The sequence below is a fragment of the Apis mellifera genome, linkage group LG1 (genome assembly GCF_003254395.2).
Source record: "Apis mellifera strain DH4 linkage group LG1, Amel_HAv3.1, whole genome shotgun sequence".
NCBI classification, from domain to species: domain Eukaryota; kingdom Metazoa; phylum Arthropoda; class Insecta; order Hymenoptera; family Apidae; genus Apis; species Apis mellifera.
Window position 1 is genome coordinate 22,767,362 of NC_037638.1, and position 26,563 is coordinate 22,793,924.

The 26,563-nt window shown below is 20.6% G+C and overlaps 9 protein-coding genes across 19 annotated transcripts; 4 read left to right on the plus strand and 5 right to left on the minus strand.

The window, feature by feature from the left end:
• Positions 1–1,146: 1,146 nt before the first annotated feature.
• Positions 1,147–5,258, minus strand: LOC408568 (peptidyl-alpha-hydroxyglycine alpha-amidating lyase 1). Of its 5 annotated transcripts, none has more exons than XM_006571334.3 (7): positions 4,884–5,257; positions 4,457–4,583; positions 3,747–4,385; positions 3,217–3,630; positions 2,895–2,996; positions 1,730–1,791; positions 1,334–1,449 (listed from the first exon to the last, which is right to left on the minus strand). In XM_006571334.3, the coding sequence occupies exons 1-7, from the start codon at positions 4,965–4,967 to the stop codon at positions 1,438–1,440; spliced, it is 1,440 nt and encodes a 479-aa protein (XP_006571397.1). In that variant the 5' UTR covers positions 4,968–5,257; the 3' UTR covers positions 1,334–1,437. The 5 variants fall into 5 exon arrangements, with proteins under 5 accessions (XP_006571394.1, XP_397510.4, XP_006571397.1 ...); XM_006571333.3 differs by having other exon boundaries at positions 1,730–1,835; XM_006571332.3 differs by having other exon boundaries at positions 1,730–1,835; positions 2,790–2,996.
• Positions 5,259–9,607: 4,349 nt separating this feature from the next.
• LOC100578551 (39S ribosomal protein L34, mitochondrial) lies at positions 9,608–10,116 on the plus strand. Its single transcript, XM_003251690.4, has 2 exons — positions 9,608–9,721; positions 9,808–10,116. Exons 1-2 carry the CDS (start codon positions 9,681–9,683, stop codon positions 10,034–10,036), a joined length of 270 nt encoding a protein of 89 aa, XP_003251738.1. The 5' UTR covers positions 9,608–9,680; the 3' UTR covers positions 10,037–10,116.
• LOC100577533 (mitochondrial RNA pseudouridine synthase rpusd4) lies at positions 10,110–11,684 on the minus strand (the record flags this gene model as incomplete). The annotated part of the gene is made up of 5 exons (XM_026444872.1): positions 10,110–10,658; positions 10,728–10,917; positions 10,999–11,173; positions 11,374–11,513; positions 11,665–11,684. Coding segments are annotated over 5 exons (1,014 nt in total), but the record flags the coding sequence as incomplete, so codon positions are not given.
• Positions 11,685–11,967: 283 nt separating this feature from the next.
• LOC551386 (26S protease regulatory subunit 10B) lies at positions 11,968–13,931 on the plus strand. The gene is made up of 7 exons (XM_006571330.3): positions 11,968–12,125; positions 12,293–12,372; positions 12,440–12,479; positions 12,586–12,722; positions 12,793–13,165; positions 13,243–13,506; positions 13,593–13,931. Exons 1-7 carry the CDS (start codon positions 12,029–12,031, stop codon positions 13,781–13,783), a joined length of 1,182 nt encoding a protein of 393 aa, XP_006571393.1. The 5' UTR covers positions 11,968–12,028; the 3' UTR covers positions 13,784–13,931.
• Position 13,932: 1 nt separating this feature from the next.
• LOC107965508 (tRNA (guanine-N(7)-)-methyltransferase non-catalytic subunit WDR4) lies at positions 13,933–15,264 on the minus strand. Its single transcript, XM_016916219.2, has 2 exons — positions 14,034–15,264; positions 13,933–13,947 (listed from the first exon to the last, which is right to left on the minus strand). Exons 1-2 carry the CDS (start codon positions 15,174–15,176, stop codon positions 13,933–13,935), a joined length of 1,158 nt encoding a protein of 385 aa, XP_016771708.1. The 5' UTR covers positions 15,177–15,264.
• A 417-nt stretch (positions 15,265–15,681) lies between these two features.
• LOC551419 (alkaline ceramidase) lies at positions 15,682–17,511 on the plus strand. Its single transcript, XM_006571325.2, has 5 exons — positions 15,682–15,889; positions 15,996–16,160; positions 16,260–16,416; positions 16,489–16,726; positions 16,803–17,511. Exons 2-5 carry the CDS (start codon positions 16,068–16,070, stop codon positions 17,122–17,124), a joined length of 810 nt encoding a protein of 269 aa, XP_006571388.1. The 5' UTR covers positions 15,682–15,889; positions 15,996–16,067; the 3' UTR covers positions 17,125–17,511.
• Positions 17,512–17,609: 98 nt separating this feature from the next.
• Positions 17,610–18,488, minus strand: LOC412015 (6-pyruvoyl tetrahydrobiopterin synthase). Its single transcript, XM_006571326.3, has 3 exons — positions 18,155–18,488; positions 18,010–18,089; positions 17,610–17,955 (listed from the first exon to the last, which is right to left on the minus strand). The coding sequence occupies exons 1-3, from the start codon at positions 18,217–18,219 to the stop codon at positions 17,672–17,674; spliced, it is 429 nt and encodes a 142-aa protein (XP_006571389.1). The 5' UTR covers positions 18,220–18,488; the 3' UTR covers positions 17,610–17,671.
• A 374-nt stretch (positions 18,489–18,862) lies between these two features.
• On the plus strand, positions 18,863–21,833 carry LOC409313 (actin-related protein 2). 5 transcript variants are annotated; one of them, XM_006571327.3, is made up of 9 exons: positions 18,863–19,104; positions 19,207–19,317; positions 19,656–19,673; positions 20,085–20,102; positions 20,496–20,575; positions 20,638–20,773; positions 20,860–21,219; positions 21,296–21,574; positions 21,651–21,833. In XM_006571327.3, the coding sequence occupies exons 1-9, from the start codon at positions 19,057–19,059 to the stop codon at positions 21,819–21,821; spliced, it is 1,221 nt and encodes a 406-aa protein (XP_006571390.1). In that variant the 5' UTR covers positions 18,863–19,056; the 3' UTR covers positions 21,822–21,833. The 5 variants fall into 5 exon arrangements, with proteins under 5 accessions (XP_006571390.1, XP_006571391.1, XP_392831.2 ...); XM_006571328.3 differs by lacking the exon at positions 20,085–20,102 and having other exon boundaries at positions 18,864–19,104; XM_392831.6 differs by lacking the exon at positions 19,656–19,673 and having other exon boundaries at positions 18,864–19,104.
• A 1,189-nt stretch (positions 21,834–23,022) lies between these two features.
• Positions 23,023–26,430, minus strand: LOC409312 (collagen type IV alpha-3-binding protein). 3 transcript variants are annotated; one of them, XM_006571324.3, is made up of 9 exons: positions 26,217–26,423; positions 25,887–26,143; positions 25,654–25,773; positions 25,319–25,556; positions 24,885–25,168; positions 24,632–24,799; positions 24,126–24,554; positions 23,911–24,043; positions 23,023–23,821 (listed from the first exon to the last, which is right to left on the minus strand). In XM_006571324.3, exons 2-9 carry the CDS (start codon positions 26,106–26,108, stop codon positions 23,694–23,696), a joined length of 1,722 nt encoding a protein of 573 aa, XP_006571387.1. In that variant the 5' UTR covers positions 26,109–26,143; positions 26,217–26,423; the 3' UTR covers positions 23,023–23,693. The 3 variants fall into 3 exon arrangements, with proteins under 3 accessions (XP_006571387.1, XP_026296695.1, XP_392830.2); XM_026440910.1 differs by lacking the exon at positions 26,217–26,423 and having other exon boundaries at positions 25,887–25,940; positions 26,036–26,180; XM_392830.7 differs by having other exon boundaries at positions 25,887–26,430.
• Between the last annotated feature and the right edge of the window lie 133 nt (positions 26,431–26,563).

Genomic DNA, 26,563 nt, shown 5'->3' on the forward strand with positions numbered 1-26,563 from the left:
TATGTAAATGTTAGTACATTTAAAAATATTAAATGCAATTTCAGGTACTAGAAAAATATTGTTTTTATCGAACACATTTGAACAAATGAAAATTTATAAATATTAATTAATTTCAAAAATTTAAAATGAAATATTAATAAATCTTTTATATAAAAAAAATGAAAAAATAATTACATTAAGAAATATTATAAATATTGTTATCTGTCTTATATGTTTTTAAAGCGATATGTTAATAATTTGTAATAAATATATAATTATAGAATATAATTCGTAAATAGATATTGACATTCAATACATATAGAATAAATTTGGTCATTTTTCAATTCATAAGGCCATTATTATCAGGTATATTATAGTATTGAGATAAATATTAAATATTAAAATTCTCTAATTTATTTTTTTTAATATTTTAAAAGAATAATCTAATATAACATCAAATGTGTTCAAAATAAAAGAATTTTTAATCTTAATAATGTCATATGATTATGTTTTATATCCTATTTATCTTTATAAAAAAATTTGAATTCTTATATTTTCACTTTTTTTTTTACTATTTATAAATTAATTTAAAAATATTATAAATATTTAAACTAAATTTGTTTTCAAAAACATAAAATCTATAAATACCGGCAGTTTTATGCAAACAATAATTGCATGATAAAACATAGATATCTATCAAATTGAATATTTGATTAATCGATTAGATATAAACGCGATTTCAAATATATTTTTATAACATATATATATATATATACTTTTCGGTGCATCTTGTTCCTCAAATACAAAAGAAACATTTTAATACTTTCTCGAGCATAACGATTATCTAAAACATATAAGAGGAGAAGTTTATATAAAATGGAATTAATTATATTGGAATATATAATATAGCATTCGAATAATTGTACAATTATACATATACTTTCGATTTATCAAATTCGTTAATAAAAATCAATATCAATATCCATCAACGATAAAATCTTAATGATATTTCCGATACTTTTTTTAAGAATATAAATAATTAAATAATTAAACATACTTAACTTAATAAATCATAATATAATGAAGATAATATTATGAAACATTATTTTGAACATCTTGCAATTTCTATATGTTGCAAGATAACTCTCATGAAGTCACAGATTCAAATCTATATTATAAAATAGAAGAAAAGATAACATGTTTTTAAGAAAAATACATATTTTAAACTGTGCTTGATTCATAAAGTATGTGTTTAATTCTATGAAATGACTTTTGTAAAACTATTCTCCGGATATTCATCTTCTGAGGTTTCTGGTTCCGTGTTCAATTTACTAAAATCTCGCGGATTTGGTCGTTTCTCCATTATCTTGAAATTTTTGCATCTTCTGTTTTCCAAAAGATTTGAGAGTCTAAAGTTTTCTCGTTTGTCCGATTCCCAGCGCATTCGCTTGTGCATTATTAATAAACATCCTGTTTATAAAAATAAACGGTATTAGAAAATTTAAAAAAAAAATAATAGATTATTTCATTTATTGATATTTAATGTAACAAGTAATAACGTCATAATCTTTTTTATCATTATTTTCAAATCAAATATAATTATATTATCTATTATTATTATAATTATATTATAATATATTATCTATAATTTTAATCAAAAATACAATATATAAATAACATGAGATAGCATCAAATTTAAGCATTACATATTTTTAAGCATCGTGCACTATATACTATTATTAATACTTACATGATCCATTGAAAATACTGAAGTTAAATAGGATAATGCGCAGGGGAATAACAAAAAACATTCTTGAAATGAAAATATGTATATATTTCATTTACAACATATGGACCTTTAAAATAAATAAATGATCACATATAAGAGGTAGAAAATAAAAAATGAAATTTTTCAAAACTGAATACGCGAAAAATTCATAAAGGAACCTTAGATTCTAATTTTCAGTTTAGTTTTAAATACAATAAAAAATTCAATGACTATATAAATAAAAATTATTTATATATTTGTGCGATCACAGAAAATTTAAAAGAATATTTACACAATATATATATAAATTGCTAAATATTATTATATTGTGTAAATGGAAGTTAAGTAAAATTGATGGAATGTCAAATAAATGCAATTTAAATTTTTAATTATAATTTGTAAAAAATCACTTCCTTTAAATAAAAAATATAAAAAATTTTGCAGAATAGATAGAATGAATATTAATAATATAACATAATAATGATTTCTATTTGTCAAAATCATATAAATATAATTATAGCAAAAATAAAAATTAAAATATTGTCACTATATCATTTAACTATTAAATTATACAATTATATAAATTAATATACAAATTTATATATAATTCTAATATGTTGGATCAATAAAAAAAAACACTTACTATTTCGAATATTTAGATTTAAGAATTTTTTTTTTTATAAATATAATTTTTTTAATAAAATAATAAAACATAAATAGTCAATACAAAAGCTTTTCAATTTTATACAATAAAAAATTAAAAATAAATAAGAATAAAAGAATGATTAAAGATATTAAATTTAAAAAAAATTTTTTTTTTCCTAAGTCCTAATTAAGGAAGTGATATTTTATTATTATTATTATTATATAATAGAATAAAATTAAGTACTTTTGATAGAATCACTACTGAACACTTGATTTCGATAAAATTAATTAACATGCGTGCATAACTATTATTCAACCCAAAATCAGTCAAATAATTATTTTTATTCGACTAGTTTTGAGAATTCAACCGCAGATTCATCATACTGAAACAATCTACCTCTTTTTTGACATCTTGCTACAACTGCAGCAATTGCTATACAGAGAGCAATAAAAATGACTGCTGCTGTAACAAGGGATAAGACTAATGTTGCTGTTGTAGTACCTCCAGAAAGATTGTTAATATCTCTGTCCGTTAAAGGTGCTGGTTCATGGTGAGGATTTTCATGTACAATGGAATTTCCAATTTGCATTGACGTATTTATATCTATGAAACGAACGTTACATATATATATATATATATATAAAATATATAAAATTAATATATATATAAAATTTCTTAAAAAAAAATATATATAATTCTGGATAATATATATAATTATACTATATATAATTACTATATACACTATATATAATTTCTTTAAAAAATAAAAAATAAACAAACATTATTCATATTTTTTATTAATTTTCAGGATTTTAACTCTTACCCTGGAAAAATTGATAAGCAGTACGTAAATTCAATTCTACTACATATATTTCTGAACCATTCTCAGATACAGCTATATCATGTGGTCTGTTCATATCTTGCCTTGGACCAAATTGAGATGTGATATTTCCTGAATTTACATCAAGAATAAATCCTCGAATGCGTATTTTGTAATTTGGATCAGGACCATTAACCAAATAAAGTCTTTCTCTGGCATATGCTACACTATATATTCTTTCACCAATAATTGAATGCTTATATTCCTTATGGAAAGTTCCATTTGTTGCAAAAAAAGATAAAACTCTACCGTTTTCTCTATCAGCAAGAAAAAGTAAATTCAATTCACTAGCAAGTGCTAAAGCATGAGGTATATTGAATACATTTGATGAAAGATAAGTTAAATCATATGTGTTTCCTATAATAAGTATAATAAAATATATTAATTATATTATAATTAAATTTAAATTCTTATATATATATATATATATATATATATATATATATATATATATATATATCAAAAATAAATACCATCCATTTTCCAATGCCGACCCCATTGCAAAATTATTTCTCCTTTAGCATTGAATTTAATAATTCTAGAATTACAATAACCATCACTGACAAAAAAATCACCATTGCTTTCTACAGCAACAGCTGTTGGTTTACAAAATCGTTTTTCATCATGACCAGGTTCAAAAGCTTCTCCTAAAATCATTGAAGGTTTGAGTGTATTATTCTTAAGCAAAGGATCAAAATTATGATTATTAAGAAACATTTTTTTTTGAATTTTTGTATTGTATTGTCTCTTTTTCAATTTAGTTATATCTTTCATCCTTGCTATATCTTTTGCCTCAAATTTAAATACTTGGTGTAAGGCTACATCAGTAATCCAATAATTTCCATACATATCTATTGTTAAACCATGTGGTAAATAAAACATATTTTCACCCCATTCTAATAACTTTCTTCCAAGTTTATCTAATAAAACTATAGTCTTTTCTTGAATTGGACCTTCATTTCTATCAAATCTATTTGTATTATCAAATGTATTCCTATCCCATACTCGTGATCCTCTATGAAATATTCCAATGTTTCCATTTGGATCTATGGATACTCCAGATATTTGACCAAATTTGATGTTACTAGCCCATTGAGATTTCCATACAATATCTGTATATTAAAAAAATCAATAAATATAATATTATTTAATATATTTTAAGTTTATTAAAAATGTTATTAACTTTTATCAAATGTATCTGAAACAGATATTTCGCTATCTTCACTAGCTAAAGATTCTCTATCTCTTTCATCATTATCAGAATACTCATTAGAATTAAATTTTTTATTAAACAAATGTATTGTTTTTTCCTATAACATGAATGAATAAATCATATTAATTATAAAATATATAAATATATATATATATATATATTTATTCAATCAATATATACTTTATCTTCATTTTAAATAGATTAAAACTATGAAAAATATATTCATTAATTAAATATTCATTAATTAAAAATTAAAAATGATGATTTTAAAACTTAAACCGATGTATAATATATATATTTACATATTATTAATAAATAATTTTGTTATTTGATAGTATTATATTTCTTAATTTATATATTGATTGATTTTTTAATAATATATTCAATATTATTTTACCTGATAATTCTGAGAATTTGCTTTCGCAAAATTTAAAATAAATAAAATTGAAATGCAATAGCCTATATCATATTGTAAATGCATTATTCTTAGACAAAAATAATCAAACTCTTGTATTCTCAATTTATTTATTTTATTGATATTTATAATACTGTTAGAAATTAATCACATTCCATAATGCAATCTTAAAAAAAATAATTAGCAATTAAGTATAAATATAGGTCATCTCAAACTTCTTAAGCTTTTTCACGCCACGCGTATAGTTGACGTATGCAACAGGGAATATGAATAGCCATCTGACGGGAATTTAATGAAATATATTTAATAAATTGGATTATATATCTAGAAGAAAAATAAGAAATTTGCCAATCTATATCATTTTTTTATATTACTTATATATCTAAAAACACAAATGCGTTCTTTAATAATACAAAAACTAAAATACTAAAATGAAATGTATTTGAAAACTTAGAATAAGTTGTATTCATAAATATTTTTTAAAACTTTTTTCTCTATGTTATTTGTCGATAAAAATGTACAAGATATTAATATATTCATGAGATATTTTTGTTATAAGAATCGATTTTAGTTAAAACAAAAAATAAAGTCAAAATAAAAATGTGGAGAATTATTTATTAAGTTTTAACTAATTTAAATTGATATTGAAGTTAAAGCTATTCAATTCATATTAATTCTATATAATGTATTTTATTGATTATTTTTTGTATTCTCTACTTATTCTTCTAACTATATTACATAATTCAGAAATAAGAATATATACAAGTTAATGCAAGAAATTTGAACATATGAATAAAATATTAATTGGAAAAAATGCGATTATTTATTAAGCCAATTAATTATTGAAACAAGCATATTGCAACAATATAACAATATTGATTTTTGAAATAAATTTAAGATAAATTGTAAATATGTAAAAAACTATTTTAAGTATTCCGATATAAATTGCACACTAAAAAATTAATGAAAAAATAATATTTTTGCAATCCAAAATTAAATAAAAAATATTATATTAATAATTCATTAATATTATATTAATAAGATTCGATATCGCAAACGAAAAAAAACCAAATTATCAACAAAATGATCAAAAAAAATGCTCATGAACGATTAATAATCACGATGATCGACATCCGACATGTTACACACAGAATCTCTTGTTAAATATTCATTTCGGTATCTATTTCGTAATCGTGATTGTGAAATTAAAAAAATCTGTAAGCAAAGTAAAAAAACGAATACAATTCTGCATTCTTGTCAGTTTCATATTCGATTCTTCTAGTTATATTTTTCTGAAACAAATTATAATACAAAAACACGACATATATGCCAAAAAATATATTATTTATCTTATCTAATCTATTATTTAAAAAATAGCAAAACTGATATTTTGATTAAAAATTAAAGAACTATTTTTAGAATAATTTAAATTAACAAGAAAAGCAAATAGTAAAAAAAAAATATAAGTATAAAAAATTATAAAATAGAAATTAAAAATAGAAATTAATTATAAATTAAAAATTAAAAAATAGATATTCATCATCTTAATAAAACATTTATTTATGAAAAATATAATTATACTTGCAGCCAATTACTTCATATTATTTCTTATAAATAAATTATATCATCAATATATAATGATATGATTATATATTGTATATTAAATAATAATGATTTTCCACTTCTTATTGTTTAGGAGTGCAAATTGGTTACAAATTGGAGATCTACTTAATTATACTTAATTATAATATCTTACCCAATCTTTTTTTATGTGAAAATTTATTTCTTTTCAAGTAAATTCTTTTTTTGATATACTTTTGTAAAACTTTTGATTATAACATAAACAGCAAAAAAAGAAGTTGTAAAAGAACTGTGAAAAACTAAATCTGAAAAGAAAATCTAAATTATGAGATTTTTTTATTTTTTTTTATTATTAATTTATATTAATATTTTACATTTTTATCATGAAAATGAAAAATAATTGATAATTAAAAAGACAAAAAAAAAGAAAAAAACAAAAGAAATAAACTTCTCATAAAATATTATTATTTTGCTCATTATCTATATACATATACATATACATACATATATATATATATATATATATATATATTATTACAATATATTATTTTATCTATTAAATTAATATTTTTGATTATGTATACATTTAATTCTAAATGCATTTTATTTAGTCAATAATGATATATAATATAATCTTCTGCTTCTTACAAACAAACATAAATTAAAACTTTAAACTGAGTTAAAAAGATTAGATTAATCTAAATATTTTGCATCTAATAGACTAATGAATTTTTATTTTAATTAATCTATTTTATATTTTATTTTTTATCAATATAATAAATTAAAACTTTAATATATATATTCTATAAAAAAATTATTAATTAAAAAAGAATATATATATAAATATATAATATTTAATATAATATATATAATGTAATATTATAATTTTAATATAAAGCAATTGAAATGAAATTCCATGAATTAATTAAAAAAGTTAATACTAATAAAATATAAAATAAAATACCATCAGACGATTTTTCTATCAAAGCACATTTTTGAAAATACAAAACAAATATTCAAAATCTGTAATTTTTTCAAAATGTGTTTATCGCATAGTATTTTTTTGGATATTTTTAAATAAAAAAAATAAAAATTTTTTTATTATCTTAAAACTAAGCAATTAAATTTAAAATATGAAATTTAAAGCACGAAATAAAAAATTAAAAATTAAAAATATTTATATAAAATATATTCTAATAAATTATGACATTTAACTTAAAAAAAAAATATTGTTATTCACAATTTATACAAAATTCTATATACACAATCAGTCAATTTGGATTTTTCATTCTATAACATAATTGAATTATTATACTTTCAAAACTATTTCGTTTTTGAATCTTCGTTTTCATATATATTTAGTCATTCACTATAATAATTTACAACCAAAATATTCAATTCACGGTATAATAATAACTACATAAACATGTATTAATTAAATAAGGTTTAATAATCTATAATTAATTATAATATAATATCCTATTAATAAAAATTTTATGTAATTACGCACTTTAAAATGTTATTGTCACCATTTTTAATTGTAAACTAATAATATGCGCATTATATTGCGCACTGATTCATTTCACTATGAATTTTTAGGGACTTTCTAATTAACTAAAGCAATGAAAATTTCTTATTCACTTTAATTATATGGCATTGAATTATATAACAATAATTATACTTGAAATGTATACATACAAATTTCTATATATCGAATCTTACAAAAATAATCTGATTAAGAATATAATAAAAATAGATTATTATAATTAATTTAATATAAAAATTATCTAAATTAAAATTAAAAACTTAAGATTAAATATTTAAAATAAAAATTGATCAAAGTTGAAAAAATATGATAAAACAAAAATATATATAAAATATATTTAAATTAAAGAAATATAATGAAAAAATTTAAAACAAATTGAATTAAAATGAACTTGAAAAATAAATAAAAGAATTTATATAAAAATTATATAAATAAAATACAATAAATTTATATATTATATATTATATATTTATATAAATATTATATATTTATTATATATCTATTATATTATAAATATAATAGATTATAAGTGAATCTTTTATATTATTCACAATTTATTCAAATATCAAGTTTAAATTATAATAAAAAATCATTCATATCATTAAATAAATACATTACAATAAAAAAAATATTTCATGTTATCTATTATTGTCCAACATCATCTAATGATGATCTTAAAGTATTTAAAATTATAAATATTAATATTAAGATCAAAATTAAAATTTAAAATGATACAATTTACTAGCAGAATATATATCAAAATATACTTATTTTATTCAAAACGAATATTAAAATTAAAATTTTTTTTAAAATCTTGATTACTGAATCAAATGGTGATTGACAATATCATGATCATTATTTTAATAAGTTATTTTTATTCCAATATAAATTCGAACAAATAATTATTACAATTATATTATGATTATAACAAATTTGAATAAATAATTATGGGATTTGTATTATGATTATATCATTATATTTCGGATTCATTATGAGAAGAGAAATAGACATATACAATAAATCTGTATAATTGATTTATTGTGTTTTAATCATCACATGTGAAATTTCATTTAGGACAGATTATGAATAAGTCATAAATTGTTTGCATGTTGGCATCCTAGTAACTTATCAAATAAAATATTAAAGTATTAAGTTTTAATATTTTAATAATTTTAATAATTATAGTAATTTAATATAACTTTTAAATCATATATTCCTAAACTTAAAATTAATTATTTTTGGATTCTATTCAAAATTAAAAATTATTAGAAAATATAAAAAATTTTTGCTCCAAAATAAAATTTAATCATAATTTATATAATTGTATATATATGACTAATAATTAATGTATGTGTATATATAATTAATAAATGAATAATTCATAAACAAATAATTTAATATTTTTATTTATATTTATAAAAAAATAAATTTATGGATTTTCTAAATAAAGATTTATGAAGTGTTATAGAATTTTTTAAGTTCTTTATGGATTTAGTTTCTCTATGAATTTTCAAAAATTTAAGATGGCAACAATGCAACTCTTTTTTTACTTTAAATCCTATATATTTAGAATTTTTAGTACTTCATAATCGAAAAATATTAAAACATTATTTTAAAATAAAAATATAATATTATTTTAAAAGTTTTACGACATGATACGCACATTAATTTCTAATACATATAAAACATTTCCGTATGTTATAATTTTATAAATCTAACCAAAATAATATATATTTAAATAGGTTATATATTTTTAAAATAGGTTATATTATTTTATAGACGACTTGCATTATTTAATCAAACTTTTTCATCAATTTTTACATTACCCACAATAATAAATCCATGGAATCTAACTATAAATAGAACTATAATGAGATATCATTTTCCACGTCCTAATGAACGTCGTCGTATTAAACGCCACGGTTGGATTACAAGAATGTCAACTCCCAATGGACGAAAAATTCTCATGAGAAGAATATTGAAAGGCAAATATGTACTTAGTCATTAGATATCATAGATTATATAGATAGATATATATACATAAATGTATGTATACTTATATTAAAATAAAAAATCAAAAATCAATAAGTATTATTTAATGAAGAAATAAATTACATTCAAATCTATAAAACTATCTATATCTATAAAACTAAATGTGATTTACAATTCTCTGTTTCTATTATATGTTTAAATTCAAGTTGATTACATGTCCAATCAAAATACGGCGGTAAAGGAGCTTCAATTTTTAATGTTTTTCCCAGAAAGTTTCGTAAAACTATTGATCTTAAATGAATATGAGTAGGAATAATATTCTCATTATTAGGTTTAACACCTAATAATTTAAAAAGCTTATCATCCAATTTTGGTGCAGAACAAGTAAAAAATGGATGAACTCTTACATAAGTATTTCCAATTTTCTGAATCTGAGATGCATAAATATTATCTCCTAAAATTGGGCAATATAAAAATGTTGATGCAAATAGTCTAATTGCATGTTTATGATGAGTAGATGATACTAGTTGAATTAAAGAACATAAATTAAGTATAGAATTGGATAATATTTTGTATTCTGTTTTTAATATTTTTATCTTTTTTTCTTCATTTTTAGACCATGATGTGATAAGAATTTGCTGAAAATTTTGTTAAATATAATTTATTTTTAAAAAATTTAATATATTTAATAAATTTAATAAATTTACCTTTTTATTTTTAAACTGAGGATGTGAAACTAATTTTATTCCTAGACGGGAATAATTATTTGATTGTTTTGGTATACCAACTGTAACTATCCAATAAGTATTTATGAAATATTGACCATGAATATATGCAAGTTCTATAGCATTTTGAATATTTGAATTTGCTGCTAAAAGTGTAATACCACTCATGTACCTAATTAAAAAATTTAATAAATTATATAAAAATAAATTAAATAAAAATTATAAATATTAACAACTGTTACTTTATACTTACATTTCAGGGCTTTTAATTATATTTAAATTTGGATAATTTAATTCTTTAGCAATATAAGGTAAAGCATCTTCTAATGTATAATTAACACCATTAGAGACATTATTTTTTAAGCTTTGAAATGAATTTGATTTCCTACTTCTTATTCCATATGGTTTATTTAATATTATTAATCCATCTATAAAATTAAAACTAAAAATTAAAATATATAAACATTATGTATTATTATATATTATTATTTTTATTATAAACTATTACTGCATAAGTAATATAAGCTAAGTTAATATATAAGCTAATATATAAGCTAAGTTAATATATAAGTTAATAATAATATAAGTATATAAGCTATTAATATAAAAACATATAGAATATAATTACCTTCATTGTAAATTAAATTATTTACAAGATCACTTGAAAATTCTAGTAATGATTTCCAAGGATGAATATTTCCATAAGGATGATTTTTTACATAATTTTTTTTTAATATTTTTATATAAAATTTATTTCCGTGAGCATATCTAAATGCATAAAATTTATTTATTAAAGTCCACATTTTAAATATATAAATTCAAATATTTTGATTTTATCTAAAAATATAGATTTAATGTAAAAATTTTAATTAATTAAATTTTAATAATAATATATTTAATATATTTTTTAATAATATACCTAAAAAATATTAAAATTAAAATTACATTTAAAAAAGGAGGTTATTAATATATATATATATGTAACATTCAAAATATAAAGATGGATTCATAATATTTCACTATATTTTTAATAAAATAGTGAATAGTGAATAATTTAAATCTATCTTTAGTTAATGTTATTAGAGAAATTTTAAATAAATTATTTTATTTAAATTATGAATAATATATCAAAATAATTTAAAATATTATTATATATATATATATATATATATATATATATATATACATATATTGGAATGATTCATATATTTTTCTGAAATCACTATCTATACAATGTTTATAAGAACATTGCTTGAGACAGTTAGACAGCAAAATAAGTAAAGATGGCAACCACCGTGGATTCGGTTAGGGAAAAAGCCCTTCAAGATTATAGAAAAAAGCTTATAGAACATAAAGAAGTAGAATCACGTTTAAAGGAAAGTATGTTATATTTATAAAATATTTTATATTTCTTTAATAGATTATTACGAAAAAAAATTGAAATACTTAACCTCAATATTGTACATATATAATTATCACATTGATAATTGTTATTATAAATATTTTTTTAATAAAAAAAATTTTGATAAATTTTTATATCTTTCTAGTGAGAGAACATCTTAAAGACTTAACAAAACAATATGATAAATCTGAGAGTGATTTAAAAGCTTTACAAAGTGTTGGACAGGTATGTTATAAATTTTTTTTACTTCTTTTATAAAATATATATAAAATAAAATATATTTGCCCTTTAGATTGTTGGAGAAGTATTAAAACAACTTACTGAAGAAAAATGTAAGTCTTTTTAATTAAAATTATGTTCGTATATAATACGTGCGCGCACACACATGCACGTTATTATATTTATTATATATATATTAATACATATAATTCTTTATAGTTATAGTAAAAGCAACAAATGGTCCACGTTATGTTGTTGGATGTCGACGTCAACTTGACAAAAATAAATTGAAATCTGGGACAAGAGTAGCTCTTGATATGACTACTCTTACTATAATGCGTTATTTACCTCGTGAGGTAAAAGTTATATTTTGCTATAAATTAATATTAAATATAATAAAAAATCTTAAATCTTAAATATTTATAGGTTGATCCATTGGTTTATAACATGTCACATGAAGATCCTGGTGATGTTACATATAGTGCAATTGGTGGTCTAAGTGAACAAATACGAGAGCTAAGAGAAGTTATAGAATTACCATTATTAAATCCTGAATTATTTCAAAGAGTTGGTATAACTCCTCCCAAAGGATGTCTCTTATATGGACCACCAGGAACTGGAAAAACATTATTAGCCAGAGCAGTTGCTAGTCAATTAGATGCAAATTTTTTAAAAGTTGTATCAAGTGCTATTGTTGATAAATATATTGGTGAATCAGCAAGATTGATTAGAGAAATGTTTAATTATGCACGAGATCATCAACCGTGTATCATATTTATGGATGAAATTGATGCAATTGGTATAAATATTTATAAAAAATAAAAAGAGAACAGAAAATATAAAAATATACTTTTTAATTATATTTTATATATACAGGTGGGCGTAGATTTTCAGAAGGTACAAGTGCTGATCGTGAAATTCAAAGAACTTTAATGGAATTATTAAATCAAATGGATGGTTTTGATTCTTTAGGCCAAGTTAAAATGATAATGGCTACAAATAGACCAGATACTTTGGATCCAGCTTTATTAAGGCCAGGTAGATTAGATAGAAAAATTGAAATCCCATTACCTAATGAACAAGCACGTCTAGAAATTTTAAAAATTCATGCTGGTCCTATATCTAAGCATGGAGAAATTGGTAAAATTTTTTATTTTTGTCTATTTTTAATTTTTTCATTTCAAATACATTTATATAATAATTTTATAATTAATAATTTAATTTAGATTATGAAGCAGTAGTCAAACTTTCGGATGGATTTAATGGTGCTGATTTAAGAAATGTTTGCACTGAAGCAGGATTATTTGCAATAAGATTAGAAAGAGAATATGTAATACAAGAAGATTTTATGAAGGCAGTAAGGAAAGTTTCGGATAATAAAAAACTTGAATCCAAATTAGATTACAAACCCGTATAAAATTAACATATATCAATTATATATAAACATATATTTAAAATTTAATTCATTTATTAAACAATAATATGAGAATTAATAAACTGACTTATTTTATTGTAATACTATTTGTATTTTATAAAGAAAATATAAAATTCCTATTAAATATGTATTTAAAATAATGTTGTCTTCAACAATCGTATTTTATTTTCGATATAAAAATTACAATTTTTATAATCTTATGTTATTAATTATATCTTAATTATCTATTTGCAACACGCTTTTTTTTTCTTTGTAAATATTCTTGGATATTATCGTATTTTCTTTTATATAAAATTGAAAATAAATTTTGTTGAATACTATCCTTTTTTAATACTTTCCAATAATTATTTAATTGATTTAATTTGTAATTTGTTCCATCACATAATATAAAATTGTTGTCTTTAAATTCATAAATTTTAAATCCAAGTTCATCTAATATCCATAAATTATTTTCATAAAAATAAAATTCTATTGGTTCATTATCTGTAATTATTGATTGTATATATAATACTTCAATATTTGACTTTGATGTATTATTAATTATATATACTAATAATAATGAATTATTATAGAAGCTTATTATAGCTAAAGATGAAGTTGTATTAAATGCTGAAAGTTTTAAATGCTTAACAGGTAAAACTTCAACAGATTCTTCTAAATTGCAATTATGAAGTTGTTCATTAAACTTTTCAATATCTCTTTTAGGTATTTTATTATGAAAATTAACACATAATAATTCTTTTCCAATCTTGTAATCCCATAATATAAACATTCCATCTCCTCCACAAGATATTAAAATACTTTTATCATGAGGTAATTCTAAAATGTTTGTTACAAATTTTGTATGTCCTAAACAATAGGATACAATATTATATGAATTTGGAAACATGGATACTCTTATTTTTTCATCTCTATCTGTTGTAATAATATATTTTTCATCTTCTGTAATTAATATATCAAGTAACATTGACAAATGTCCTAAGAGTAAAACTTCATTATCAGACTGTTTATTAGAAAAAAGATAAGCATCTCCTGTTTTATCTGCAACAACTATATTATTATTTGGAGTAAATTGCACTTTGCTAGCAGCTCTGGGAAGTATTTTATTTAATAAAAGATTTTGACTTTTTCTTTCATATAAACACAATTGTTTACGATTTGTACAAACAAAAAAATATTTGCCATCATTTGAAAACATTATATTTGTAATCATGTGAAAAGCTTCAATATTTGTATTATTATGCACATCAATTTTTTTATCATTTATCAATTTAGGTAAAGAAATTTTTGTTTCCATATCGTTCTTAATATTATATATTATAATTTGTTCATTATTACATATTATAACATCTGATTCGTATATGCAAAAACTCATGATTATAAAATGAATTTTTATAAAAAAAATGCAAATAATTTTATTATATTTTGTATATGATTAATCAAATAGTTTATGTATACTTAAAAACTATTATATTATTATTATGTTATATAAGATTTCTTATGTATTTCTTATTCTTAAAATGAATTCACTTTTTATATGTATTAATTATTAATATTTCTAAAAATCAATTTTAATTTTATGCAAAAAATTCCATATATACAATATATACAATATGATATAATCTAGTACATTGTAATATAAATTATATTAATAGTACCAACTTATAAGAAGAAATTATAAGTGAATAAAAATTTTGGGGAATTAAATAGTTTCAAAATAATATTTTTTAAACTTATATTATTTTTTTTATTTTTCATATTGTAAATTAAAAATTAATGCTAATATAAATATATATATCATTAATTATATATAAGTAATATTTTTATATATACTTACGTACATATACCGATTTCTAATCCTATCTAATATCTCATAGTATATGATTGTATTCTATGCAGTGGATTAATAACTCTTTGTCTTAAAAGAAAAATATAAACAAGATGTTAATTAAACCTATGAATATTATATTTTTTAAATATTTTTTGATTAATAAATTGGAATAAATATTTATCATGTACAATAGTTATTAATAGTCATTAAAATGTATAAAAGTTATATGAAATGATAATGTATTATTAATATAAAAGGTAAAAAGATTCTATAAATTTCATTTTGATTCGTATAATTATTAATTAAAATTTTAATTTAATAATTAATTTCTATATTATTAAAATTAAAAATTATTAATTACAGATTACAGATTAAAAATCTGACATTTGTAAATTTTTTTATTGATAAAAATTAAATAAAATCACGTATTTCAATATGTGGAAGCCGTTTGAAGCTGGTAGTTCACCAATTGATTGGTGTGAACGCAATTATAGTATTTCTTCTAGTATTGCAGAATTTATGAATACAGTTTGTATTTTTTGTATTTTAAAATAATAAAAATAAAATTTTTTATTAATTTTTAATAAAAATTTTTAACAAAAACTAATATAATATTTTTATTTACAGCTGAGTAATGTAGTATTTTTATTACTTCCTCCTGTTCTTATGCATCTCTTTAGAGACTATGGTCGATTTATAAATCCTGGTATTCATATAATTTGGTTTTTATTAATGATAGTAGGTCTTAGTAGTGCATATTTTCATGCTACTTTATCTCTTATAGGTAAGTAATAATAGATTATAAATTTGTAAAACAATAAATAAATAAATAAAATTATTTATTATTTTATTATAGGACAATTGCTAGATGAATTAGCAATTTTATGGGTATATATGGCTGGTTTTTGTATGTTTCTTCCAAGAAGATATTTTCCAAATATTTTACATAATGATAGAAAACTTCTTGCTATATGTGCAACTTTACCAACTTTGATTGCAACTGGTTTATCTTTTATACATCCTGCAATAAATGCATTTGCTTTAATGAGTCTTGGTATACCTGCATTTGGATTTATGATCATTGAATTAAAAAGGTAAAATTCTCAATTAATATCTATATAATTTTATGATGTAATATCTAATTACATCATCATGCATGCTTTTCTTAAGGACAAAATCAATGAGAGTTTATAGGTTGGGTTTACGATGTGGTGCTGTATGGTTATTAGCAGTTGCTTGTTGGTTGAATGATCGTTTATTTTGTGATACTTGGTTGAACCTGAATTTCCCTTATTTACATGCACTTTGGCATTTGTTTATTTTTATTGCAAGTTATACAGCAGCTGTACTTTTTGCATATTTTTCTGTAAAAGAGGAAAAACCACAGCAATCACCAGTATTAAAATATTGGCCAAAGGATGATTTTGAACTTGGTATACCATATGTGACTATTAGAAGTTACGTTAAACTAGATATTAATACAAATATATAATTATTAACTAAATTATAAAGGCTGTTTTGCATTTATTAGATAATGACAAGTGATTTAAAGTAAAATATATTATTTATATTACTTATTTAAAATTTTAATTTTATATCAAGATTTTTATAAATAAGAAATTTATATACTATAATTTACATATATATAATCTTTATATTAATCAATCTTAAAAAATTTATTTTTTTTAAATTGGTTTTTACTATTCTAATTATTATTTTTTATATAATTGTATGTAATTAACAAATTAATAGACATGTGTAAGACATTTTTAGAAATGCAATATTAAGATAATATACAAAAATATCTTTCTTTTGAAGTGTGAATTCATATTACTGTAACATATTTGTATATTGAAAAAAGGAATGAATGTAATAGTAATTTAGTATTTTTTTTACAACCTTATACCATTATTGATAAATCTTTGTATTTATTCTTATAATATGGGTTAAGTAAAGATATTTTTAAATCAATAAACATTTCTTTTAAAAAATAAAATTTTTATTTAATCTTTAATTAAATATCAAAAAAAATTAACAGTTTATTTTTTTTCTCCTCTATAAATAACAATATTCTTATCAGTTTCAAAAATCTTAACTTCATATAAAAGATCTGAATTTGGCATAATTTTTTTTAATTCATTAAAAACATAAATGGCTACATTTTCAGTAGTAGAAATGATATTTTTAAAATAAGGTACATCTTTATCCAAATTTTTATGATCTAATTGATCCATTAATACTTTTTTCATATATAATTTTAAATCTGATATATTCATGACCATACCTGTTATAGGATCCACAGGTCCACATACAGTCACTTCAACTAAAATAAAATGTAATAAGAATTTGTACACATTAATATTCTAATAATATTTACCTGTATAATTATGACCATGTCCCCAATAATTGTTACATTTTCCGTATATTTTTTTATTTTCTTCTTCAGTTAAATTTTCACTGAAAAATATTCTTGTTTATTAAATAGAAAATTTTAGATAGAAATAAATAATATATCTATATACTTGTGTAAACGGTGACAGCTGGATATTACTTCTTTTCTTGTTAAATAAGCGATTGGGCGTTCCATGTATATTTTTAATATAATTTCTTAAAATTTTAAATATGAAAAATTCAGAAAAAATTATTCAAGATTATTTAAAAAAATCACTTAATTATTATTCGTTTCTTATAATTATGTGTATATTTATATATTTTATATATTTTAAAATTATTAATATATGATATCTTTAGTTATTTAAATAACTTGTTTAGAATATATATCATTAATTTATCTAAAATAATAAATAAACTTTGGATTTAAAAAAATCTAATCCTAATTTAACGATAGAAGTTTAGTGCAAGATGAAATTATGTTGCCATTTATCACTCAATAGGTGGTATGAATGACATATTTAAAAAAGTTTAAATAATTTATTAATTTTATTCTTTTTAAAATAATAACAAATATAGACATTGATATTTAATAATATGATTAAAATAAAAAAGATATTTTAATTATACGAAATTTTTTTTTTTTGATATATGACAAAATCTTTGTATTATTTCTTTCTTTCAAATATTATATACATATATACAAAAAATCAAGAATTTAATGCAAAATAATAAGAAAACAATATGTATTTTTGATTTTTAATTGATTAGTCAATATTTATTTGAATATTATTAATTATACATACAAAATAAATTATTTTTGTTTATATAAGTAGATATATATATTAAAAAAATTGCAAGAATTGTAGACCTCTATTGGCATGTCAGATGAACTAGTAAATCTAAACGTCTGGGGATGATACCGGTAACGCCCTAGATCTTATAACAATTAATCATCTCACGGAATGTGCAATGTTTAATGTATATTGATATAAAAAACACAAAATATCCGTTTAAATAATCATATTGAAAAATGGATAGTAAAGGCAGAAAGATTATTGTTTGTGATAACGGAACAGGGGTAAGGTTAATTTTATTTTTATTTCTTGATTTCTATTTATTTTATATATTTTATCTTATATATTTTTCTTCTCATTACTAACAAGATAACATTATTTTGCAGTTTGTAAAATGTGGATATGCAGGAGCAAATTTTCCAGCACACATATTTCCATCTATAGTTGGACGTCCTATTATCAGAGCTGTCAATAAAATAGGAGACATTGATGTGAAGGTATATTTTTTAATTTTCCAACAATAATAATGTAATATTTATTATATTTTTAATTAATTATTTAAAAAATAGTCATAAATATAATGTATAGTTAATATTTATTGTTTTATATTTAATATGTATTTTTTCTATGTTATTAAAATATATTGTATATTTTCTTTAAAATAAAATAAATTTTCATTCTATTTAAAAAAAAAATTAAAAATTGAATTGAATATGAATGTAAATATAAATATAAATAATCTTAAATTTGAAAAATCTTAAATTTTGTTTAATTAAACATAAAAATAAAATCATAATTTCTTCTTAAGTTATTAATAAATTTACTTAATTTTCAGCAAGAATATTGTATTCGTGTAAGTCACTTCATAATATTACACTGTGTGCTCCAGAATTTAAATCCGATTGAAAATGCATTTGTCATTCATTAACCTTGTTTACTAACTAATATTAAAATGGATTGTACATATTAAAAGTAAGATAGTATTTTTATAATTATTGGAATATAATATTTTTATTGAGGATTTGACTAATAATTGACAATCATAAAATTATATTTTTTATTTCAATGATTTATAATACATTTAATGTATTATAAATTTTTTTTCTATTTATTGTTATTGAATAAATGTAAAAAATAAAATATTATAGAGTAGAATGTTACAAAAAGATTATATTTTTAATTATATGTAAATTAAGTGTGAATTTTTATATATATATTTTTAATATTATTTAATATATTTGTGCTTTCACATTTGCTCTCATAGGATGTGCTTAATATGCCTGTAAGTTTGCATTTTTTAATATTAATATTTATATTTATCAATATTATATTAGCATTTATTAAAGAATTATTTTAAAGCAATAAATAATTTTCATATTTATTATATATAATTACAAATAAGATTCTTTTAATATTTTATTTTGTTTTATTTTTATTCATGTATATTATAATAATTTATTTAGTATTCTATGATAATAAGAATATTAAAAAATTAAAATAATGTTAAATAAATTTTTGATAATTATAATTTAGAAATTTTATAGTTAATTCAATTCTCAATTATTTCATCAAAAATTAAAATGTGTGTTAAATTATTGAAATACTAACAATTAATATGTATATTTCATATGATAACAATGTATATAATCATATGTGTTTATTGTTTCATCATAAGGATTTAATGGTTGGAGATGAAGCAAGTAAACTTCGTTCCATGCTAGAAATTAGTTATCCAATGCAAAATGGAATTGTTAGGTATGTGTATGAATATATTTAATCTATGTATATTATGAAATATTTATTAAAATAATTAATAGAAATTGGGAAGATATGTGTCATGTATGGGATTACACATTTGGTAAAGAGAAGATGAATATTAATCCTAGGGAATGTAAAATTTTACTGACTGAACCACCAATGAATCCAATTACAAATCGTGAAAAAATGATTGAGGTAAAATAATTATAAATTATTTTTCTATAAAAATTTTTTTAATTTTATTATTTTTAATCTTTCTAATTATAATTGAACTACTTTAGGTAATGTTTGAAAAATATGGTTTTGCTGGTACATATATTGCAATTCAAGCAGTACTTACATTATATGCTCAAGGATTGATCAGTGGTGTTGTAGTAGATTCTGGTGACGGAGTCACTCATATTTGTCCTGTATTTGAAGAATATGCTTTACCTCATCTTACTCGACGATTAGATATAGCTGGTCGAGATATTACAATGTATTTAATAAAACTTCTCTTGTTACGTGGTTATGCATTTAATCATTCTGCTGATTTTGAAACAGTTAGAATGTTAAAAGAAAAATTATGTTATATTGGTTATAATATTGAAACCGAAGAAAAGTTAGCTCTTGAAACAACTGTTTTAGTTGAATCATACACTGTAAGTAGAATTTATTTAATATGATAAATATAAAAAAATGATGATAGTTGTGGTAATAATTCATAAACTTTTTTAGCTTCCTGATGGAAGAGTAATAAAAGTAGGTGGAGAGAGATTTGCTGCACCAGAAGCTTTATTTCAGCCTCATTTGATAAATGTTGAAGCTCAAGGAATTGCTGAATTAGTATTCAGTACTATTCAAGCAGCTGATATTGATATAAGAAGTGAATTATATAAACATATTGTTTTAAGTGGTGGTAGTACGATGTATCCTGGACTTCCATCTAGACTTGAAAGAGAAATTAAACAGCTTTATCTTCAAAGAGTATTAAAGAATGATACTTCAAAATTAAATGTAATTATATAATATTTTATATTTTCTTTGCAATTTTTTCTTAATAAATATAAATCTTATTCTAATGTTTTCTTAGAAATTTAAAATAAAAATTGAAGATTCTCCGCGACGCAAAGATATGGTTTTCATGGGTGGTGCTGTATTAGCAGAAATTACAAAAGATCGTGAGTCAGTATGGATAACAAGAGAAGAATATGAAGAAAAAGGTCTTAGTGTATTAAAAAAATTAGGTTCTTATGAACCATAAAAAAAAAAAAAATAATGAAATATATACAAAAATATATATACTTTTTTTTATATTTAAAGTTGTTCCAAAGTGCAAAGTTTTTATATTTTATATTCACAATTCATTTATATCGAATTGTTTTAAGTATCTAGGCTGAATATAATCAGAATAATATAAGTTTAAAAAATACTAGATTTTTAAATTTTAAAATTAATTTTATTTAATATATATATTTCTATAAACGTATGATTATATTGGGTTTAAATATTATTAAATTTAATTTTCATTAAATTTAATATAAGTTGACTTGAATTTTACAAAAACCAAAAACTATTTTTTGGATATGTATAATACATAAACATATTTGTGAACGATACATTGTAAATATATTGTTTATTAATATTTTTTTTTATATTCAATACAATTTTTATCAATAGACTTATATTATTGTAAAAAATTGTATTGTTTTAGTTTACAATTAATGTAATGTCCAATTTAAATATTGTATCCATATAAAATTTTGATTTGTTAACATAATGGCTAAAATTAAATAATTAGATCTATGAATATTATAATAATATTTAACTTTTAATTTATTTTTATTCTACTATACATAAAAATATTTTATATTATTTTAGTAAATTTTTATATTATAATTAAAATTTTTGTTACGAGATTTTCTAGTTTAAAATGTTATTTTTTATATAATGCTTTTAAAAAAAAGTATTTAAAACTATAATTTTTAAATAAATTATATATTTTTAATTTTGGCCATTATTTTAATTTACAATAGTTTATAAGAGAATAGAAAAAAATTTTTATATCTCTATATTCTTCTTTCATATTTTGAAACTGAAATTATTGAAGTAAAATTCAGATTTCAATATACTAAAAGTAAAGAATATGAGACAAAAAAGTATTTTATATAAAAAATATAAAAAAAATGTACATATACATATATAAATATATATGATTTTTTTTTAAATTAAGTTGAATAATTTGTAGAAATAAATTTATTTCTTACAAAAATTTTTTGACCTTTAATTTCAAAATTCTATATTTTTTTAATTACATATTTCATCATTAATATGTACATCAAAAAATTTTCGTTATTTATAAAAAATATAAAATTATATATAAATAAAAAAATATCAAATTAATAAATATATAATTTTCACAATGATAGGAATGAACAAAAATTAATATAATAGATGCAAAATAATTACAGCAAATCTACAACAGTCTTTATTATGTTTTCCCATTTGACCTTTATACTGTATATCAATGTATTATACATTTTATGTATAAATAAAAATAACAATATAATTTGTATTATACAGTTTCATATTTAATTGGATATATAATATAACAATAGATAAATGTGTATATATTCAATTTGTTAAGATTTGTACAAGTGACTTGCGACAGCATTCTGTATAACAATAAAGTAACAAGCTGTTATTTAAAGGAGTAAATATAATTTACAAACAGTATTTTAGCGCATGCGTTCCGCGTTATAAAGTTATTCTTGGAAGTATATGTACCCTTACGCTTTAATAAATCACTTTCAATGTAACAGTTTATATCCTATTTTACTAAGCTGTGAATATATACATATATATTATAATATTATAATATATACATATATATTACATATATATTATAATATTATAATATATATGTATATATATTACACATCAATTATGTTAAGCAAATAAAAAAAATAGTATATAAAACACTTTCATTTATAGTTAGGAGAATTTTTGTTTTTGAATTTCTATTTTTTAATTTCTGATTTCTTCTTTAATATATTAATACATTAAGAGCATGAAAATGCTTCGATGTAATAGATGAAGAATTGGATGGAAAATATGAAAATTCTATCAATTATTCTTAGAATATAATTGGTTTATCCTTACACTGCTCAATACAAAAGCTAGTAAAACGTTTAAGGAACTTTGGATACTCCCTTTTATAAACAGCACGTAGAACAGATGCTGGAGCCCATCCACCAGGATTAACTATAATAAAAATAAAAAAAAAAAAAATAATTAATTATAGAAAGATATGTATTATTAGTATATTAAATGAAAAATGATATAATACAAACCAACAGAACAATAAGTTATTTTGCATGTTAAATTTTCTCTTTTTATTTCTTCTTCATCTTTTGGAGGATCAATGAAAGTTTGACACACAAGACAAACAGTTAGATAAACCCTTACACATTTTCCAGTGTTTGGCTATAAATATTTTAATATATGTATATAAAGATGTTTATATATATGCATATATAAAAATTGCTAAAATTGTATAAAAATTTACCGGAAAATCAGGGTGTTCTGTACTATGATTACAAACTATCCATAAATCATGTGCATCGGGATCTTGATCATCAGAAACTCGACGCATATGTGACCAAAATAACGCGTCTCTTTGACTTGCTGGCCAAATTCGCTTATGCGTTTGTAGAAATATTAAAGTGTCTTTGGAAATGTGTTCTATTACAGTCATATCTTCAAGAGTAGCTTCCCATCCTGTTCTGTATTCAGGGCTGAAGAATATTTCGCAAACTTCATGACCCGTAACTCCTTTTACAACATGACAAGCTTTCAAAGGATCTACCACTAAACCATCTGCTTCTTCTTCACGTCTGTACATTCTCATATCACCATCTTCAGCAAATAATTGCCATCCACCAGCTCCTACTTCAAGACGTGCATAATGCAATTGTTCCATCGTTATTTTTTCTATCTAAAGATAATAATAATAAATCAAATAATATAACATTGTGATTTAATTAATTAATTATATTTAAAACAAATAATTACCTCTGGCCAAAGTCTATGTTTAACTGCTGACATGATAGGAGTAGTTAAAACTGAAACTGATTTTTGTTTCAAACGATCTCTCAATTGATTCTCTTCATCAATTTTATCTAATCCAGTTTCTACTGCATCATAGAATTCTTCATCACAGAGAGCACTATGTGGACCTTCCTTAAACATTAAATTGTTTGTTTACCTATATTATATATTTTTTTAAAATATATTTTTTTTTAAATATTATTTCATATAATTTAACCTCATAATCTGGACCTCCATGAATAAGAACTCTAGGTCTTGGAGAATCACTTTGTTGCATTGTAACTTGCTCTTTTAGAGCTTTGTAAAGTTCTTGCACTTTTCGCTTTCTTTCAACTTCTTTTTCCCATCTACGACGCCATGCATCTTCTCGTTGTACCATTAATTCCACACAATGTTGTAATGTTGCTAAAACACCTTCGCTTGTTGCTTTAAATGTTATTGCTTCACCCTTAAAGTCTACAGATTGTTCAGCTGGATTAAACATTGTCTCAACTTTATTTTCTGAAACAAATATTTTCTACTCAATTACAAATAAAAAAAAAAAAAAAAGAAACAAAAAATAAACAGTTGTTTAAAACATAAAAGAAAATATAAAATAATTGAATATAAAACAAATGAATATATATAAATGAAAATTATTACTTTATATACCTTTCATAGAAATATTTTTAGCATTCTCTGCACAATTATCAAAATATTTTTGTAAAGTATCAATTTGTTTGATCAAAATATCTCTGAAAGTTTCAAGTTCTGCTAATTTCTCTTTTAATCCTCTAACTCCACGTTTAGTAAAACTACCTGCACTTGTAATAGATTGTGTATTTGATATAAGTGAAATGGCACTACCATGTCGTTTCAAACTATTTTCACTTCCATAACCAGATTCTGACTATATAAAATAAACAAATATATTTTTTAATTTACATTTATTAAATTTATACATATATAATATAATATTTTCAATTTATATAATAAAATTTTAATACCTTATAAGATTTTAAAACATCTACCCAACGTTGCTTTTCCTCTGGATTACTTGCCCTTAAATACCATACTAAACAATCATTTACAGATACATCAAATCTACATTCATCAAATTCGTGAGCCTAATAAAACAAATAATATTGAGTAATATCATAAGTTATATAAAAATAATCAAAGAAATAAAATTATATAAAATTGATTTAAAATTATGATAAAATTTCATACTAATTCATACCTTAATATTAGCTTTATATAGACTTATTGAACCTCGGCATCCAAATCCGCTGTCCTGTTCAGATTTGTAATAAGATAAAGTACCATCTTTGAGAACAATAAATCTAGTTTGCCAGCCATGTATATAATTTGTCCATTTGGATAATGTACCCTGAAGTTCTGGAACTACAACTCCATCCGAACCTTCTTCATCTACATCATCAGCATCTATCTCTCCTTCCATACATTCGATATCGTCATTGGCAAGTCGAATTGTTTCTATTTCATCGGCCATTCTTACGAATGAATTTTACTTTCGGAATTAATTAGTTTTAAAATAAATTCAACATACCCAAATAATATTTTTAAAGTTATCCTAACGCGGGATAATCTATGAATAATTATTCTAATATAGTTTAAAAATTCCAAAATAATAGACTAGTAATTGTTCACAAAATAAGTTTCAGAATATATTAATCATTAATTATCATACGTAATATTATGTAAAATATTTTATCAAATAAACGAGACATCAACAGCTTGTATTTTTTGGCAAATAACAAGACTAAGTAGCAAATAGAAAATCAACAGTTTTATTTAAGCAATATTTTCATGAGCATTACATGTTTGCTATAATCTTTTTTGATTGGCCACATTCTTGAAAATTGAACATTTTTTTTATAATTCTTAAATATCGTT

What these genes read in the sequence shown, in the direction of transcription:
- LOC408568 (XM_397510.7), bottom strand. Translation starts at nt 4,967, where the DNA reads ATGCATTTACAATATGATATAGGCTATTGCATTTCAATTTTATTTATT. An exon ending in CAAATTCTCAGAATTATCAG is followed by an intron (nt 4,584 to 4,883) that starts GTAAAATAATAT and finishes TTCATGTTATAG; the next exon opens with GAAAAAACAATACATTTGTT. An exon ending in TCGGCATTGGAAAATGGATG is followed by an intron (nt 3,631 to 3,746) that starts GTATTTATTTTT and finishes TACTTATTATAG; the next exon opens with GAAACACATATGATTTAACT.
- LOC100578551 (XM_003251690.4), top strand. Translation starts at nt 9,681, where the DNA reads ATGATACGCACATTAATTTCTAATACATATAAAACATTTCC. An exon ending in AATACATATAAAACATTTCC is followed by an intron (nt 9,722 to 9,807) that starts GTATGTTATAAT and finishes ATTATTTTATAG; the next exon opens with ACGACTTGCATTATTTAATC.
- LOC551386 (XM_006571330.3), top strand. Translation starts at nt 12,029, where the DNA reads ATGGCAACCACCGTGGATTCGGTTAGGGAAAAAGCCCTTCAAGATTAT. An exon ending in CTTTACAAAGTGTTGGACAG is followed by an intron (nt 12,373 to 12,439) that starts GTATGTTATAAA and finishes TTTGCCCTTTAG; the next exon opens with ATTGTTGGAGAAGTATTAAA. An exon ending in ATCTAAGCATGGAGAAATTG is followed by an intron (nt 13,507 to 13,592) that starts GTAAAATTTTTT and finishes AATTTAATTTAG; the next exon opens with ATTATGAAGCAGTAGTCAAA.
- LOC107965508 (XM_016916219.2), bottom strand. Translation starts at nt 15,176, where the DNA reads ATGAGTTTTTGCATATACGAATCAGATGTTATAATATGTAATAATGAA.
- LOC551419 (XM_006571325.2), top strand. Translation starts at nt 16,068, where the DNA reads ATGTGGAAGCCGTTTGAAGCTGGTAGTTCACCAATTGATTGGTGTGAA. An exon ending in TGCTACTTTATCTCTTATAG is followed by an intron (nt 16,417 to 16,488) that starts GTAAGTAATAAT and finishes ATTTTATTATAG; the next exon opens with GACAATTGCTAGATGAATTA. An exon ending in ATGATCATTGAATTAAAAAG is followed by an intron (nt 16,727 to 16,802) that starts GTAAAATTCTCA and finishes GCTTTTCTTAAG; the next exon opens with GACAAAATCAATGAGAGTTT.
- LOC412015 (XM_006571326.3), bottom strand. Translation starts at nt 18,219, where the DNA reads ATGGAACGCCCAATCGCTTATTTAACAAGAAAAGAAGTAATATCCAGC. An exon ending in AGCTGTCACCGTTTACACAA is followed by an intron (nt 18,090 to 18,154) that starts GTATATAGATAT and finishes AATATTTTTCAG; the next exon opens with TGAAAATTTAACTGAAGAAG. An exon ending in ACATGGTCATAATTATACAG is followed by an intron (nt 17,956 to 18,009) that starts GTAAATATTATT and finishes ATTTTATTTTAG; the next exon opens with TTGAAGTGACTGTATGTGGA.
- LOC409313 (XM_006571327.3), top strand. Translation starts at nt 19,057, where the DNA reads ATGGATAGTAAAGGCAGAAAGATTATTGTTTGTGATAACGGAACAGGG. An exon ending in TTTGTGATAACGGAACAGGG is followed by an intron (nt 19,105 to 19,206) that starts GTAAGGTTAATT and finishes ATTATTTTGCAG; the next exon opens with TTTGTAAAATGTGGATATGC. An exon ending in ATCGTGAAAAAATGATTGAG is followed by an intron (nt 20,774 to 20,859) that starts GTAAAATAATTA and finishes GAACTACTTTAG; the next exon opens with GTAATGTTTGAAAAATATGG.
- LOC409312 (XM_392830.7), bottom strand. Translation starts at nt 26,159, where the DNA reads ATGGCCGATGAAATAGAAACAATTCGACTTGCCAATGACGATATCGAA. An exon ending in TATATAAAGCTAATATTAAG is followed by an intron (nt 25,774 to 25,886) that starts GTATGAATTAGT and finishes TTGTTTTATTAG; the next exon opens with GCTCACGAATTTGATGAATG. An exon ending in CAGAACACCCTGATTTTCCG is followed by an intron (nt 24,044 to 24,125) that starts GTAAATTTTTAT and finishes AAATATTTATAG; the next exon opens with CCAAACACTGGAAAATGTGT.